At 48.1% G+C, this 18,180-nt stretch overlaps 1 protein-coding gene across 4 annotated transcripts; it reads right to left on the bottom strand.

Moving 5' to 3' along the window:
• Positions 1-325: 325 nt before the first annotated feature.
• Positions 326-17,418, bottom strand: LOC116951883 (uncharacterized). Of its 4 annotated transcripts, none has more exons than XM_032970694.2 (11): positions 17,227-17,418; positions 14,347-14,484; positions 12,640-12,688; positions 9,988-10,029; positions 9,027-9,151; positions 6,357-6,614; positions 5,495-5,564; positions 4,881-4,918; positions 4,064-4,227; positions 3,586-3,757; positions 2,680-3,000 (listed from the first exon to the last, which is right to left on the bottom strand). In XM_032970694.2, exons 1-11 carry the CDS (start codon positions 17,272-17,274, stop codon positions 2,917-2,919), a joined length of 1,188 nt encoding a protein of 395 aa, XP_032826585.2. In that variant the 5' UTR covers positions 17,275-17,418; the 3' UTR covers positions 2,680-2,916. The 4 variants fall into 4 exon arrangements, with proteins under 4 accessions (XP_075930096.1, XP_032826585.2, XP_032826586.2 ...); XM_032970695.2 differs by having other exon boundaries at positions 3,586-3,679; positions 17,227-17,417; XM_032970696.2 differs by lacking the exon at positions 17,227-17,418 and adding an exon at positions 9,482-9,519 and having other exon boundaries at positions 14,347-14,435.
• Positions 17,419-18,180: the final 762 nt, after the last annotated feature.

Genomic DNA, 18,180 nt, shown 5'->3' with positions numbered 1-18,180 from the left:
GGGGGCTTATGGGACCCCGGGGTCTAGCCATAAGGTTCAAATGTCGAGGCCTAGGCCTTGCAACCAATACCTCCTACTACCAATAAACTGTTTCCACCAAAAAACGTTTCCGAGTAACGCAACTCATTTTTGTCTCCCTTGAAATGCAGTCTTTTTTTATGAATAAGCTTGGACAGCGACGGAGAATTCACCTCGCTCCTCCTTGTCGACGAACTCCACTCGCGATATTTGACCTCATCCCGACCCTTGATGGGCCGAGGTCTCTATTTCTTAACCGCGACCCCACGTCTGACATTGTTAAGAAATGAAGTTACGTAGGTAAACGTTCCATTTTCTCGTTATTAAGTTTATTCAATCCTTCAACAACGACAAAAACAATCAAAACATTGAGTAAGTTTGAGTATAAATTGATTGAATGTAAACTTTGGCACGTTAACAAAAAAATTGCGTTTGCGTTTTGGAAGAAATGTATCGCATTATATTTAATTCTGACCGTGCAGGTTGCTATGTTGACATAAATGGACCGCAGGAATGCACTATGGATAGTATTCTTCAGGGTACGGGGGTAGAAGATTAACTGTTCTTTGTAAGGTTACGGTAACCCAAGGTATAGCCAACATATATCATTTAAAGTATTTGTTCAACCTTTCTCTGACTTGAAACCTTCCCTACGTTTGATGCAAATACAAACAAATTTTTTTACATGCGTTAACACAGCATATATATGTAAACCACACAATTTTAGAAAGTAAAATCATTCATCACAGAGAGAACGGTAGTATTTTAAATGGGCCCTTGCTACCACACTACCCTTGCAAAGGCAAACGAAACCCTGAAATGTTATTTGCTAGACCACGCATCTCCTCTCAACAGCGGCCAACTAACCCCTTGGCCAAGTTCACTTCACTTGCCACACGTTTCACGTCGTGCGAGGTGGTTGACACCTGCAATCGTCGTTTTTGTAGTTTTTTTTACGGAGGATCTCTGGAGACGTGACCTCGCGACCCCGACGGCTGTGAAGCTCTTCCAAAGGTGAGGAATAATGCCGAAAAATGAGCGCAAGGACACGGTGGGAAATGCAGCGTTGCCCCCAAACGGGGTCAAGAAAATCAAATGTAATAACTGGAAAGGCTACGGTGACTGCAGCTAGCTAGCACTTTTGTGATTAATGTCTAAATGTCATTATTTAATAGCAAAAAAAGTGTTCTTTTTGAGTCGAACAACTAACGTGATCTTTTATGACATCCTGGGTGTACGAAGGGACCGTCTACAGTGGAAAGTCAAAAAGGAACTGCATTGCTTGGCTTTTTTTGGTGACATTCCAATGTACTGACTTCGTAGCAGCTGGCAAATCCATAAATATAGGTTTTTGGGTTAGATGGCGTAAATATAAATGTGTCGTTAAACCCACCACCACCCAACACAGTCAGTTAGGATTGTCACGTAAACAAAACGTGACAATTCGTTACTCGTACAGCGACGAATTGGCATGTTGAACCCAAAAACCTCTTATGGATAATATTGGTCGAAAGCCTTTGTGTCAAACAGCTGGCAAATGTCTAAAGTCCTTGCATGATGGTCGGCGAGTTTTGTGGTCGATGCGTGGAGCAGTTCTTGACCTTGCGCATTGTAAACGATACATCCACCGTGTCCACGCAGGGGTGTAATGTGACAACAGCCCGCAGTTATTGTTTGTTTCCTGTTCTCTTCTTTAGCAAAGGCGCTACTATATCTGATAGTCATTAATCACCATGCCACCCCGTAAATCTCCAGAGCTTGTACCATATTTAGATGTGAACTCTCGCAAAGGTTTTGTTGAGTTTCACGGTTTAAAATAAGACAATTACATTCGCCTTTCACTTTCTATTTTTGTAATTCTAGGACTCATTCACTGTTTTAAGATACTGTACTGTAATTATAACACTTATTTATTTAAACAGGCTGCGTGGTGATGTGACAGATCACTTTACTCAAATTCAGAGGGTTACATTCAAATCCTGGCCGGGAGCGAAATCGACCAATCATCCCTTCAGGGGGGTCATTAAAATGAGCATCGCTTTTTGCGAGGAAAACTGAAAGTCGTTGTGTCCACGGAAGAGACCTTTAGAAGTGTGGACTTGCCACCACGTGGCTCGGGGCACGAGAAAGGCATTTCCACAGTCACCGAAACAAATGCACACGTTGAATCATCAACCTTTATAAACACTCTCCTTGAATGGCACAAACCAGAGCACGGTGCCTGCGCTGCTAATATCAATGCTAACTTTGGCACCGATGGTCGCTGGCACGTGCCGCGTAGCATATGACGCACAGCATCCCCCACCCCCCACCTCTTGTGTTTAACCCTCTCGTGCATCATGTCCACTATGGTGGACTGCGATGATTTGTTGGAATTTCAGCCGTGGTGACAGCACGCCTCCCAAAGCTCTCGTTTGTGCGTGCGGGTCCTCCTTCCGCAGGACGTAGCGTAAAGCTATTCAGTGTTGCCACCTGGCGGTGGCAAGTGTGATCCTATGGCAGGGAGATTTAGTAAAGAGGTTGGCATTCATGAAGGCGGTGTCCAGAGGAAGCTCAGTGTCTGCTGTAATGTAAATAATCGTAATTTTGTGATAAATTACGTGAAACCTTCCGCACATTTGGAGTCGGTCCCTTTGACAAAAATCACATGAAACCAAAACGCACAGGCTTTGCTTTTAATAATTAGAGAGGGTTAATAATAATCAGCTGTGTTGAAGTGTAAAACAAGAAATACTTAAGTACAAGGGAAATTAGAGGTAGTAGGCAGCGGAGGGTGACCCGCGGGGTCTCTGTGTGTTGTCGTGCGGGGTAGCGAACTTTCCCCAGCGTTGTCTGCCAACGATGTTCGTGGCCGCGCTCGGGGGGGGTGGACTGCGTGCGCGATCGCCCCGTTGCCCGTCAGTGGCTCTCGCGAAAAGTGAGGCGGTGCGGAGACAAACTCCTCCTCTCCAGGACTTCCTTGACCTCCCACTCCGTCGCCCCCTGCAGCACAGAGCATCGTCTTTATGCCTCCTTTTCCACTGCGCAACCGAGCCGCGCCAGGGCCACGCCGAACCAGTGGAAGCAGAGCCGTGCCACTGACGTCACGCACGATGAACGAGTCCGGGGCGTGTGTGTAGAGGTTATGCGGTGATGTGTGTGCGGAGGTGATGCGCTGACGTGTTGTGTGTAGAGGTGATGTGCTGCAAGTTGGCACAGTAGGGGGCACAGTTGGTGCATCTGCCAGTCATCTCAGTCAGTCGATCCATGGCACCTGGGTCTGCCCCGTGACCTCCTGCCGGTGGATGTTCAACACTTCACGTGGCTTTAACGTGCACATAGCCTGGCACAAGCGCCGTGGTGACGTCACCGCCACTTAGTGGTGAATGGCGGTTGTTGTTGTTGCGCTGATGTATGTGTGTGGTGGTGATGCACTTACGTGTGTGTGTGTGGCGATGCGCTGACGCTGCACTAAATTTTTCTGAATGACATGTTTTCTTTGGGGGGGGGGTTCATTGAAGTGTTTTTTTTTTTAACTGAACCAACCGAGTCCCCTGGCGCGGGCGTGCCACTTGTGCGAGCTCTTACCTTCCACAGCCTGTCGCGAGCACGGTGAGTCGTGAGCAAGTTTTTGACCCTCTCGTGAATTTTCTCCCAGGAGTTCACCGGCGAGCTTTCACGCCTGACAAAACCCCACGGCAAGCCGCGTGGGTCAGTGAGAAGAAGACTGCGCGTGGGTGCCTCACGATGAACCCCGTTCCTCAAGCGAACGTAAAAAAAAACACCGCGCAATTTTAAAGCAACGATGTTGCTTAAAACAAAGTTGCTCTAGGTGTCGTGCTACTTTAAAACGTGGACAACGACACGGCAACTTTGTTCAAACCTGAAACGAAATGCCGCAAAAGCAACACGCACTCAACTGGATGAGGTCACAAGGTCATCACAGCCAAGGTGAATCCAACACGGCTGGCTACGTACAGTCTCAACTAGATACATAGCGCGGCTGGCTAGGTACGGTGCGAAAGAAGTTCACCATACACACGTACGTACAAGCGGCGGCACTCACCCATCCAGCAACGGCGTCCGCCGTGACATGGCCGTCGGGGCCGACAGCGGCCGGGCCGCCAGCGCCCCCACCGTGAGGTCATCGTCGTCACCTCCGTCATCGTCATCGTCGTCGTCGTTGTCGCCGTCTTCGTAACTGATTGTGACGTTGTGCACGGTGGCCACCTGTGTGCATGTGCACGCAAGATGACGGTCGCGTGGTCACGTACGGACCGGCCCGGTCACGGTGACAAAGTTTAAAGCAGCGAGGGCGTGTGCGAAAACTTAGGGTAGTGCGGGGTGGGGGGGGGGGCACAGCACTATCAATGTCACGTAAACTTTAAACAAACGTTAAAACGCCAAACGGAAAGAGTTACACATGGCTTGATCTGAGTTTGTCCGCATTCTACTCCAGTTCTCGCACCCCCTCTGTATGTGATCAAAGGCTATGCCAATATTTGTTCACTTAGACTCTAAGAATCTAGGAGGGGGATGAGCCTTTGGCAAAGGGAATTCGGCCCCCTCCAGCCCCCCCCCCCCCCCACCATTAACCATGATCTAACCCTTACTGCATGAAGGCCTCCCCAAGCCGTTTCCACCTCTCAATATTCTGCAGGCAACAGCCTCCAATAATGTATGATCTTTAAGTAGGTTCCAAGTTGCATAGGTCGATAGTTCCGTCCGTCTCATATGCATGAACACTTTCAACCTCAGTTGGAAAGTGTTAAAAAAGGGAATAGCCGACTTCCCAATGCAAAAGCATGCATGAAGCATTCTGAAAACTCAGGGCTTCCTGGATGAATGGCAGTGCGAGCACACCGGCACAAGGGTAGACACACCTTGCCAGACCAATTGCCTTGGCCTCTGTTGGGCGTAGCTGAAAAAAAGACAAACAAAAGTTCCAAGCAATTGTTACACACACACACACACGGACGCAGGAGGGTAAGGGGGCCCAGACTCAGTTCAGATCTCACTCGCTACTAAAGTTAACTGTGGCCAGGAATCAAACTCGGGCCCTGGGTTCATGGCGCAGTGCACTAGACACTTCGCCACTACACCACCCCATTCAAACCCGTGTACGGTTAACCCTTTCCCATTCCGATGACGTATGCGTACGTCATCGGAAACAACTAAAATAAAATGACTTTATTGGTACCGAGGCTCCCAAAAGGCCATGCGAGAGGGCGTGTGGCACAGTTTGGCACCAGCTATCGTAGAGTGTGGTCGTGTCGCCACAATTCTCTGCAGTGAGTACAATGTATTTTAAAACGGGGCTATGCCTCTCTAAAATAAATGCTAAATGCTTTTGCGTTCCGAGATTCAGCGGGTGAACAGAACCCACCCTGCAACCTGCAGATGTCTCGGAATGGAGAAAGGGTTAAATTAACAGAAAATTGGAGGCAATTAAATAGTCAATTCTTTTACGAGGTGCATTATCGCGTGCACATTTTACCCGAAGGCGAGCTTCTGGTCCCTGGGAAGTATCCCTGGCGGGGAGAGGTGCTTCTGGCACGTGATCCCACCTGCGACAATACAACGTTCTCCGCTCAGTGTTGGCAAATGTCAACACAGCACTTGTGCCAGGCCAGGTGTACCGGTACTTTGAGGACATGTGAAGTGACGAAGACACGCTGGCGAGTCACCCAACATTCAGACGTTACGAGCTAACCGACTGTAGCACTACACGAGGCACCAACTCACTGTGTTCTAGCAACTGAAATGCTCCGCTTGTTGTTGTAAGCCCCAGCTCAAAACAACAACAACCGGATCGACAGTGTAGGGCTCTCGGCATACGAGTGTTTTTTTTCCACTGGCTATTTTCCGGGCCTAGCCAAGCCGGAACCAAACTATAAACACCTCTGGCCTCAGAAGGCATCTGAATCCGGCTCGAGGCCAAGCAGGGCTGGCGGCGGTGCTAACGACGCATTCATTGCTCATGGCCATCGGCGGGCACGACTGCAGTACTGCGGCGGTAAAAACCCGGCGCTTCCTTCAGCCGCACTGCAGTGGTGTAGCGGTTGAAGCGCGACGGCGCCAAGAATCCAGTGACCCGAGTTCACGCGGAACAGCACCGATGACGATTATTCGAACCGGTCCTGGGCCTCCCCTAGGTCGAACTCAGCCGCAAATGAGTACCCGGAGCAGTGTGTAAACATCGCCACCAGGGAGAAAAAAGACGGCCAGTGCCGGCCTTCACAGGTGCTACTCGATAACAGCACTTGCACCGACAGTCTGTTACGACTATACGGGGGGATCTATGTCTTTGGTGCCAGGTATTGTAGTCGCCGATGACCTCGAGGTTGTCGACCACTCACGGCAGCGGCGGCTCGCGACACGCTACGTCGCTTCGCCGGCCTCGCAGCACCGCCCGCCGAGGCCCTCTTCGGCGACGTCCTTGCGACTGGCGAGCGCCCGCGTGGCCTCCTCGTCGTCATCGCCGCCGCCTCGTCGGCGTCGTTGCCGTAGCAGCAGAAGGAGCAGGGGCCCCAGTGCGCATCCTCCTCCCCGTCTGCGCGTCGCGACGTCTCCACGATGGAGGTCCGAGTGGAGAACTCCAGCTGAGGAGCGATGCCCTTCACCGCAAACAGTCAAGTTATTATGAGCCAAGTTATTATACGCGCGCACGTGAATCCAATGCCTCCCCAAAGGCGTGCGGCAGGTCGCGGCTGGCTGGCCACGCTTCGCCCGCCAGCTGGGGTACACAACACACGGCAAATGTCTGCAGCAACAGCAGCAGCAACAGCAGCACTAGCAGCAGGCACTATTTTACCAGCCCGTTGTGAGACCGAGGGTGACTGCCAATTATAAACACAGAAGACAATACAATTAAACACGTGTGTACATGTGCAGCCTGTTGTCAATCCACTGCTAGATGAGGGCCTCCCCACGTCACGTGATTTACTTCACCAAGCTGGTTCCAGTGCACGTTGGTGAAGGTGGGGAGTATAACCATGGGAGCAAAAAAGTACCGTACAGTACGAACGGTGAACTTTTTCTGCAATGCCCTCTGCTGCCCACAACATAGCCCTGCATCCTATAACACCTGTGATGCACGATGGTCGCCATTCCAAGCACGATCCAGGGCTCGACACCGCTTCAGCTTCTGAGACCTCACAAGGACGGCGCATTCTGGGTGACGTAGTCAAAAAGCCGTGTATTGTATGATGTCTAAAGCGCACCTGCATTGTTAAGGAGCTTCTGCGTTATGAGAGAATGCATGAATGTGCGAAATCTGTGATTGCCCGTGTGCGTGGCTGCCATGCATAAATTGTGTTTTTAATATGTACAACACAATGGTGAGCCCAGCTGCACTACCACGTTTTCAAAATGCACACGAATGTTAACCAACAAAGCACATCGCGTTTATATTGACCTAGAATCAAATTAGGGTATGGGATTCATAACCGTGCTATCAATTACCATTTCTCAGAAATTAGCCCTCGCTTCCTGGCATTTGCCAAGCAATGATAATTAAAGATGGCCCCGTAAGCTGTGGCCCTCGGCGTGACTGTTAATTCGTCCATACTTTATTTTTAAAATCATCTTTCACGTCAGTTGCAAATCGCTTATAAAATCTCATATATATAAAAAAAAGAGCCAGGTGTGGCGACGCACACCAATAGACCAGCATTTTGGCGGTGGCGTTGAACGATTGAACGAATCGATCGATGCGCGTTAAGACTCAAAAACTGACTGAGCTGCGAGGTGACCAATAAGTAGCAGCACGGCAAGTGCGTTCCTAACCCATCTGTGCTGACTTTAGAATGACATACCTCTGACCTCTGGTTCAGTGATTATTAACCTTCACTGCAGCCTGCACCCCTTTGGTTCTCAGAAAGGGCATCTCGCACCTCCAGGGGGTGCGTGCACCCCAGGTTAACAACCACTGCTCTAGTTGGATACCAAGTTTTGTTATGTATGTTGAACTTCTTTCACACCGTACGTAGCCAACCGTGCTAATTGGAAGTGCGGGGGAAAGGGTAACGAACTAAATGCAAAAAGCAGCTCTGAAGAAATTAGTTTTCAATCGAGATGACTTAAAAGTCCATAATAGCTCCAGTGGCTTCCTAATATCAGAAGAGCGTTCCAGACGGCCGCAGAAGCGCATCATGCCCAAACATGCCAATAGAGGACCCTCTTGAAAAACTGTCTATAAGACTCAGCGAGACTTTTCCTGATTTCAAAAAATATTTAGTTTTTTTCTAATTTGCAACACACATTTCTACGTGTGTTGCAAAATGTGTGAACCATAAATGCAAGATTGAGTTACTTATCAACAGCAGGCCGATGGAAAACAAATACATAAACAATATAAAAAAATTAAACTTCACAATTCAGTGCTATTCCCTGGCATATGCCTCTATCAACAAAACCCCATCGAAGAAATCTTGGGTGAGTCTACACACATGCATTTTTATAGCCAGCTGAAAACCATTTGGGGACTATTTTCTTATTGCAAGGGAGAGTTTGGAGACCTGGCAGGAGACCTGGATTCTATCACACACTCATGAACAGATAAGATGTTCCAATATATCAGTGGCACGAAATTGAAGCAAGCAGTTACAAAATTCACAGTAAATTCAGGGATTTGAAACAAATTTTCCAATGCCGCCTAGATAACTGTGCCTGCACGTGCCCCCGTGGTGTCCGTGTGTGTGGGAGCGGCAGTGTAGCGGTTAGCACATTGCGCTGTGAACCCGGCGACCCGAGTTCGATTCACGCTCACGGCCAACACCAGTGAGGATTATCTGAATCGGTCCTGGGCCTCTCCGAGGTCGCCTCAGCCTCAAATGAGTACCTGGTACGACGTGTAAACATCGCAAACTACGGAGTCAAAGGCGGCCGGGCGTAGTGCTGGCCACCCACCCCCTCGTGTGCCGCTCCAGCCTACATAGGTGCTCGCTAGCAGCACTTGCTCCAACAGTCTGTGCAGGCTACACGGGGGATCTGTCTTTGTGTGCGCGCGTAGGGCGGTGGTTGCGTACAGGGTAGTTGTGCGCACGGTTCAGAAGGATCTGCCCGTCGGAACCGTGGGCTGGTGGGGTGAGGCGAGGCTCCGGGAACAGGAAGCATCGAACGTCGCCTTCGTGGGTGGCCAGGGACTCTCCGCCTGGCCGAGTGAGCCCACACAGACACACGGACATGCATGAACGACTTGAACTCTGCCCGTTCGTTTGTCCGATGAGCTTTCGGGTTGTTACCGCCTGTTGTTGGCCGTGATGTCTGACGGTTTGTTCGAGGTGCTGAGAGCTTCTCGTGAAGAGTTACATGTACGCTTGTATGTATGTTGAACCTCTGTGGCACCGTATGTAGCCAACCATGCAAATCAGAGGTGCGGGGGAAGGACAACAAACTACACACAAAAAGCAGTTCTAAATAAATTAGTTTTCAATTCAGATTTAAAAGTGCATAGCTCGAAGTGGCTTGAAGGAATAAATACCTGAAGGAAGACGGTTCCAGACGGCCGCAGAAGCACATCTGAAAGCATGCGATGCAGTGAACGTCTTTGTTCAACGGTTAGCCATGAAACCTATCTACAACCGCGAAACCTATGCAGTGGCATGCTCATTTGTGTTTCCTGATTTATTTATTTTGCCCATCGTGTGTTTCTGGAGTTATCTGCAACTCTGCTGGTGACGGGCCCCTCCGTTGACTAGACATTGGGTTACATTTGCGCAAATGTCTACTGTGGATTTGGAAATTTACTATTTATGATCAGGGTTAGGGGGTTAGGAAACGTATGAATTAATCATTGCGAGTTGGAGCCAGGGGTCACGTCCGTTCTAGCAATCTGTAATCAGTTAAGAGTCAGTCACTAAATCGAGCGTGTCATATTTTTTGATGTTGCGTCACGCCCCTAGACGTGACATGCACAGCAGCTCCCTTGGGAGTTTTGAATGCTGTCGGAGAGGCCTGCATATACAGGCCGAGTGCAGTCTTTTTTACCTGGCAGAGTAAGCTGTATCAGTTCGATGCGCACACATTCCTCTGCGGATAAACACGCACACACACAGAGTCATCAGGATAGAACCATATAAAGATTACTTACAGATAATGTACATAATATCCTGCATGTGCCGGTATATAAAGCTTATACTGATATTTTTGCGACATGGCACGTTGAGTCTGCTAATAATTACAATCCCAAGCACCGATACATTCATTATAGCCACTTCACTGCAGTTGTTCCGGCCATACTGCACCACGCTGCTCAGTGCAGATTGGTGAATGAGGGCCAAGCACTGGTTCAGATATCACTCACTAGCCGTGGCCTCAGGTCAACTGGTTCATACAGCATTGTCCGATCCGCTGAACCACAAGTCCCTTTTGTTTTAATTAACTTACAGCTATTTAATTTAAATGCAAGTTATTTTGTTCTTCGTGGTGGGTTAAAAACTGTTCCTCATTTTGGTTGTATAGTGATTTACATCTATTGCTTAAAATCAGTGAAAATATCCCGACCTCCTGAACTACATTTTTGATATCTTCTATTTGACTGGAATAAGTTTTGTCTGCTGTTATTCACGCTCGTGACTATAACCGTACCAAGCTGTAATCATCTTCCGTATTAAATTAACAGAGGACAGAGACACCCCTGACATTTTGCTGCTTCTGTGTTAGAAATCAGAATCAAGAAACGTTTGTATTTGCTACATCTGGGATCCTCCACATCCACGTGTTTTCAAAAGGTGTTCACAATGTTCATGTCCCTGCTGGTTGTAAAATCTGGTAGACCGTTCCCTTGTGTTCCTCTTTCCAACGATACATTTACCAATCATCCTTTCATCTGTTTCTCATTACCTTTGCACTTACGTATTCCATTATCATGGTGGAATGTGTATTACCATAATTTTAAAGTTGAATCAGGAGGATACTGAGCAGGTGCATTCATTATTTTCCAAATACAAAGTGTGGCATGCTCTCTTGTTTCCTTCTAACAAAGGGAAATTGCAGGCGAATGGTGATTAGGTTGTGCGAGAATACTTTTTCAACTGGAAGAAAAAAGGAGCAGGTGGCACCTCACTTAGATCTGATTAAGAACACTCCCTTAGTTTGTATTTGTGGCGAGATGTTAAGTACCTTGCAAGGTATACAAGAGGTCCTGGGTTCGATCCCGACCCTGATGCCAGTATATTTGGAGTATTCGTGTTCTCCCCGTGGTCGCGTGGATTTTTATCCGGGTCCTCCGGTTTTTCCCCTCCACATTAATAATCGACGTGCGTTTTGAGTATTTCGCTGCTAAAAATTTCCCCGTGATGAGCCACTTTGTTGAGTTATCATTCGGGGGCCAGGTCGCTTCTGAAAAAACAACTACTGTAAACAGCTAAGTGGGCCTTAACTGGTAAAATAAAATAGTTTATTTTAGCCAGGTAGAGTGGGAAGGCACACAGCCGTGAAGATCTGCATCAGCAGACTTGAGTCACAGGCAGGACTGGAGAGAACAAATTGCTGCTGTGCAGATGTCAGTCACTGCAATCTCCAGACAGGGTGGACACCTGGCCTGATACTCTGGTGTGACTCCAGGCCACGCCACCTCGCTGATCTCGTCAAGGAGCATAAACCATCATCACACGAACTCCGGTTATCCTTGCAGTGGTTTTTGGTTAGCCAATGAACAAAGACGATCACCGCATCGCACGTTTTCAGATGCGCTTCTGCGGCCATCTGGAACGCTCTTCCTTCTGATATTAGGAAGCCACTGAAGCTATGCATTTTAAAATCTAAATTGAAAACCCATTTCATTAGAACTGCTTTTAATATTTAGTTTGTTGTCCTTCCCCCGCACCTCCAAATAGCATGGTTGGCTACGTACGGTGTGAAACAAGTTCAACAGAAGTACAAGATACACACCACACATGGAGTGTGGTATATCTTTGGACAGGTCAAGACGCAAAGATTATTTGAACAGGAACCATGAGGATGGCGTGGTTGAGCGGCCACACCATTCCCTGGTGATGTATATTGAACTTCTTTCGCACCGTACATAGCAAGCTGTGGTCATCGGAGGTGTCAACTCCTTGACAGTAAGAAGTGCATCTTGGGCTGCTACACAACGCTGCTGTAGCAAGGTGCTGTGGCAGCCATTACCCATCAGACACAATGCAGGATTAGAAGAGCAAGACCCCCCCCCGCCCTAATTTATGTAGAGGAGGTGGTTTATCTTCTGACAGTCACCTCAAGAAAGTTAACCCTAGACACCTGTTCCATGACCTCCTTCCATCGAGCCTTTGACACTTCACGTGACCTCAAGAAACCAAACCTGGCACAAGCAGTGTGGTGATGTCACCGTTGCTTAGTGTTTGTAGGACGCGATCAAGTGTGAATGTTGGTTACCAGGTATGTGCCTTTATTTTAAAGAGATAACACCCAAAAGGCTGCAAGGTGTTCACTCAGTTGTATTGCTCCTGTATCCACTCTGCCATAAAATGTTCCCACAGGTAACACCACGTTCCATTCTATGTGGCGACCGAGGTCTGACGAAACTGGGCACATTCCAGGTGTCGTGGTCATGGGCCAAAAGTGCAATAAAATTATTGCTATATGGTGATTAGTAGGTTGTTGGATTGTCACCGTTTATACAACTGCCTCGGATCTTACCTTCCAGGAGCTGAGCAACATCTGCCGGGTCCGTTGCTCTAGGGAAAACCTGGGGCGACATCGCAAATTTCATTGTCATAACCATCACTCCTAAACACATTTCGTGAGCAATTATAACATAGTATCCCGCAAATTACAGATATATATATTTAATTTAATGGGGGAGTGGTAGAGTATTGGTTTGCCCACTGTGTTGTGAGCCCGACGACCCGATTCCAATTCCCAGTCGTGGCTAACATTAGTGGCGAGTGAACATTTAACTGATTCTGGGTTTCCCTTAATGAACCAGCACTGACCAGTGTGGTAGAGTCAAACAGCCCACGTGACCAACATGGCATGCATGTAAAAGCTTTCACCCAGCAGTGGACTGACAAAAGGCTAAAGTAATACGATAGTCAATCTTGATATTAAGCTTTCGTGACTGCAGGAATCCATACTCTTTGGTTCTTTCGGTAAAGTCACGTAGGTATAAAATAAAATAAATCACGACGTTTCGGGCGCAACACAAGCGTCCATCATCAGGTGGGAAAGCATAGTCTGCTGCTGAGAACAGTCTGCCTCAGCAGCAGACCTGAGAACAGTCTGCCTCAGCAGCAGACCATGGCTTTCCCACCTGATGATGGACGCTTGTGTTGCACCCGAAACGTCGTGATTTATTTTATTTTATGCATACCGAAAGAACCAAAGAGTACAATACCATAGTCCTTCATTTGTATAGAAAAGAAAAGCCTTATCGGGTCTCAAGACTTTTAGGAGGTTCCTGCATTGGGATTCTTGAACAGTTTCAATATTGAGTTTATTGCATGTGGAAATCTAAACACACACATGGTGATAATACTCAAAGTATGCAGATGGATTCAAGAATCCACTTTCTGTACTGCAATCTCATGGCCACGTAGCAGCCAGGCAGGTATGAGAGTTGTATAAATGTGTGCTAAATAAACCCTTGCCTCTCACACGCTGCAATAAAGAAAGCTCCGCAACACCCTGGCAAGAAATTTGCCTCCTGTGATTCTCTCTCGCCTTGTTACGTTGGCTCATTTATCTATCGAGCATCTCAGTGCAACAAGAGTGAGGCACAACACTGGCTAAGGAGAGACATAATGGGTGGGGGAACTGAATATGCCGGATGAGGTTAAAAACACGTGGGAGGTGAGGGGAGGGGAGGTTATGGGGAGAGAGCAACACAACAGCATCGCCCAACAAAATAATATTTTGCGGATAGCCTCGGCTACCGTCCAAGAGATGCGAGTAAGTAAATCAATCTTGGGTATTATTGATCCAAACTTTAATCACTTAACTCTAAACCCGACATAAAAAAAACTAAATAAATTACGTCCCGTCATATTTTATCAACTGAAAGATAAAAAAATTGGAAACTGAAAAGGTTTGTTAGTTGCGCAATAACCCTTTGGGGCGCTGTACTCGTCCTCCACAATGTTGACGTTCGTGTCTGTTTTTGTTGTTGCTGCTGCTGCTGTGCTCACTCACCACGGATGTCCCATGTAATACAGCTGGGCAAATGGCCAAACAGGATCATCCGTGTAATGAAGCTATCTGAATGGACATTATCTCACGTATCTGTTATTAGACTAAAATCTGTGGGAATAGAAGTGCCCGTTTCTTTCCCTGTATCTGAGTCGGTCTCTTTGCAGGCTTTCATCCCCACCCCCGTGACGCCACCACCACTGCCACCACCACCACCACCTTCTGGAAGCGCAGACGCTCATGCACAAGCAGAGGGAAGACGGCCGGGATGCAGCGGCACTTGCGGTACTGGCCGAACATGCAAACGCTCAGGTAGATGTCGTCCTTGTTGGGCAGGAACACACCTGGACATGTCACCTGTGCAAAGGCAAGAGAGAGTAAAGTAGATAAAGATACCCCGTGTAGTCTTTTGAACAGGTTGTTTGAATAAAGTTCTGAGCACAAGGGGCTATCACCTCTCCGGGCCATTTTTTTTAATTTGCCCAATGCTATGTTTACAGACCGAAACAGATACCGTGGCCGGGAATCAAGCCCAGGTCGCAAGTTGCATAGTGCAGTGTGCTAACCACCTCACTACGTTACCTGGGCACACGTACACTTTAAATTATACACAAGCGAGTTATAGACAAAAGGCGCAATTGTGACGACAGGATCGGTCCACCGCCTCATGCCGTGCAGGTCAGGCGCATCACGCACGCAGCCGCGTTTTCAAACCGCGAACTCAAAGGAGCAATACATTTGGCCTTAGACAGCGACAGCAGCACGGACAATGCTGATGCGGGTTTTCAATCCTGCTTAGGATTCGTCAAGTACGGTGTTAGGGGCCGTTCATAAATGACGTCACGCGATTTTTGACAATTTTTGACCCCCCCCCCCCCGCCAAAGTCACACGGCGTCACAAAAAAATCAGACCCCACCTCAAATATGACGTCACAAAGCTCTGCCCCCCCCCCCCCCCAAAATATATATAAAACATGCTTCAAATCGCTTTAAACTATTGTCATTGTAGTGAGTATTTAATGTGGGCGCTGCACTCTGATGTAGGAGAAAATATTTATTTAAAAAGTCAATTTAATTTAGTAGAACGTGTTGTCTATATTTATTTAAAGTTGCGCATTTTGATGTGACGCACATTTCTCAACCCCCCCCCCCCCCCCCCGTCGTCACACATCGTCACAAATGTCTAACACCACCCCCCCCCCCTAGGTGCGTGACGTCATTTATGGACGGTCCCTTATAACCATTGCCAGCTGTTGCCTTGCGCCTGAGGGACTTTGGTGCGGGCAATCCTCCCCTAGCCCCTGGGCGGAGGGGAAAGAGTTCTAAACCGCCTCAGAGCGACAACGAACGTATGTCATCACTTTGTGTAAATGATGAGAAACGTGTGAGCACTGTGTACAGTACAGTACATACACCGGCAACGGATCAAAATGCATGAAAATAAATAGCAGTACTTGCGTGCCATTTAGACTCCTAACTGAAGCCACAAGAATACTGTGCCCTACACAGCTATGCATTTTTTTTTTCAAAATGCTGTACACATAGAGTACTACATTTGTAGTAACACGCACAGTAGTCGTGTGCGTGTACCTTATGTTGAACTTCTTTCGCACCGTACGTAGCCAAACCGTGCAAACAGGTGAGTGAACCACAAACTTGCAGCGCCTGCTTCGCCGCTTTGTACACCGAAAACGAGGTGGCGTAAGAGGGGTGATGAGGATGATCGGCGGCAACGAAGATGCGCATATACTGCTCGACTAGTGGCTTAAGCCCTCTCTAAAAACAGAAGCTCCACCCGAATAAAAAATAAAGGTAACGAACAGCTGCTGCGGACGTGAGAACACAAACCCGGTGCAACAGCGGACATGGGAGGGGGGGGGTACCTGGGTTCGAATACGAGTCTTCAGCAGCCCGTGATTATACCGGATCCCCATGTGCGGCGAGGTAAATGATTACTGTTCTTACATCGTTTTTTATAGCTTTATTTTGGGGTTTTATCGAAAGCATATGGTGAAGCCACGTGTTATTGCGGAAGTGCGGAGTTGGCCTGATAACTTTAATCTAAATTGTCTTATGGTTGTTATTGTTTGAATTGCATCACACTGGGATTTTTGCACGCAGCGTTGTGATAGGGTGGTTTGTTTTTTTCTGGAAGATTTGCTGGTTTATCCCAGGATGTTTCTGTTGCGCGCCGTCGCTTTAAGATGTTTCTCTGTTGATATTTTGTCTGTTGCGGATGCACCCGACTCAAGCGCCGCATGGCTCACAGGGCTATACCAAATAAATGAAACTTGAAACTTGACAAGAGGCTGGTGAGGAGTGTGTGGTTGATCGTGGTCACGGTGGAACCGAGTGAAGCAACGTTCTCCATCGCAAGGCCCCGCGGGTCACTGGCGGTCCCTGGTGGCCTTTAGTGCGGCCCCCGACAACACACAACGCGTGAAAACATCCCCCACCACCACCATCATCATCATCGTGCTGCTGTCACAACCCCCCAATGGCTTCAAACGTGTGGCGGCCCTCACACTGATGGTGTCTTATCGGCGAAAGTCAAGGACGCCGGCGTAAATGAACACTTAATTGTTTCGAAGCTGTACGCTACCGCGAAGCTATGCTGTACTTTGTAGGCATTAAATAAACATCAACTCACAAGTTTTTTTAAACAAAAATCATTATTTGGTGATGCTTCGCTGGCAGTGGTCCACAGGCACAATATACAAACTCGGAACACACTCGTCAACAAACGCCGTGGCCTCAAAAGAAAAAAAACCAATCGCCGACGTTTCGGGCAGTGGGCCTTCCTTTCACAGTGCATTCAACACTTCAATAGGCGGTTCATAAAACGAGCTGCACCGATGTTTACAACTATGAAACGTGACAATCATTTTATTTGCGATACATTATTCGATGGCCTCGGGAAACGGAAAACGAAACCTTGGATTCATTTTTAAAAAAAAAAATAAGACTTCAGAAGTAAAGACGCCGCAACATCGTACAGTGCCGAGAGCCTCCGGTACAGGGCCGCGAGCGTCGTTATAAAACGTTATCGTTTAAAGCGAAACAAAATCGCGCGTTGGCAACAACGAAGCGTGTACTCACCGCCTGCACGTCCAACTCCACCGTGCATTTGAACAACTTTCGCGGCATCTTCGCGGTTTAAATTCTTTTTTGTGCCTCAGAAAAAAACTAAAATTCAAAGTCGCGCCTCCGCCAAGCGGCGCTCCTCCATGGGGGCCGCGTCCCGGAACCAACGACGCTCGTCTCCATGGCGACAGCCAATCACGGTTGCCTGGAGCGATCGGACAGCCAATCGGGGCGCGCCGCGGGCGTCTCTGCGGTGACAGCCAACTGGGGGGGGGGGCGTGTCACCGAGCGTGGCCGCGGCAAGGGCCAATCAGCGCGCGCCCCCACCCCCTACACCCCCCCCCACCCGTATCTCCATGGTGATGGATGTCTTAAAGGGACCGTACACGTGGTTTGTGCTGGGAGGGATGCGGGATAACGCCCTACATTCAATATTATGTAGTGAACTGGCTCCCGTCATAGGAATGTGGAATTGTCGTCGCTGGCTAAGGGCCCGCAGCGCAGATGAGCACTGCGAGGAGACTCGACCTTGCCTTTGACAACTGCCATAGTTATTCAAACTTTTAGTTGGTCTGTGATTTGACATTTTCTGACACGCTGGGATGGTGATGGTTCGTTAAGTGTATTGTACGTTGTCAATCAAACCTCATGGTAATATTTGATGATGCTGCTGCGTTGGCAATGGTGCACAAGCACAATTAACAACAAACTCCACGCATTCGTTAATGACACTGTGGCCTTAAAAGTACATATATATCTCATTTCGACGATTATATATTTCTAGAGGCATTTAAATATAGTTCTCCTTCTAGGGTAGTGTCACTGACGAATTCGTTGAACTTTCCACAGTCTCTCAAACAGCAGTCGCCTTCAAAATGACACTGTATGCAACAAAGCCGTAGCCATGGAGTCAACATTGTGGGGACCAAATCTTCCAGGGGTACCCCCCCCCCCCCCAAACAATATAAA

Source organism: Petromyzon marinus, chromosome 44 (assembly GCF_048934315.1).
Source record: "Petromyzon marinus isolate PM22_M1 ecotype Great Lakes invasive population chromosome 44, UKy_Petmar_22M1.pri1.0, whole genome shotgun sequence".
NCBI classification, from domain to species: domain Eukaryota; kingdom Metazoa; phylum Chordata; class Hyperoartia; order Petromyzontiformes; family Petromyzontidae; genus Petromyzon; species Petromyzon marinus.
The sequence above is the reverse complement of the archived record's forward strand: the minus strand, read 5'-3'. Positions and strand labels throughout refer to the sequence as shown.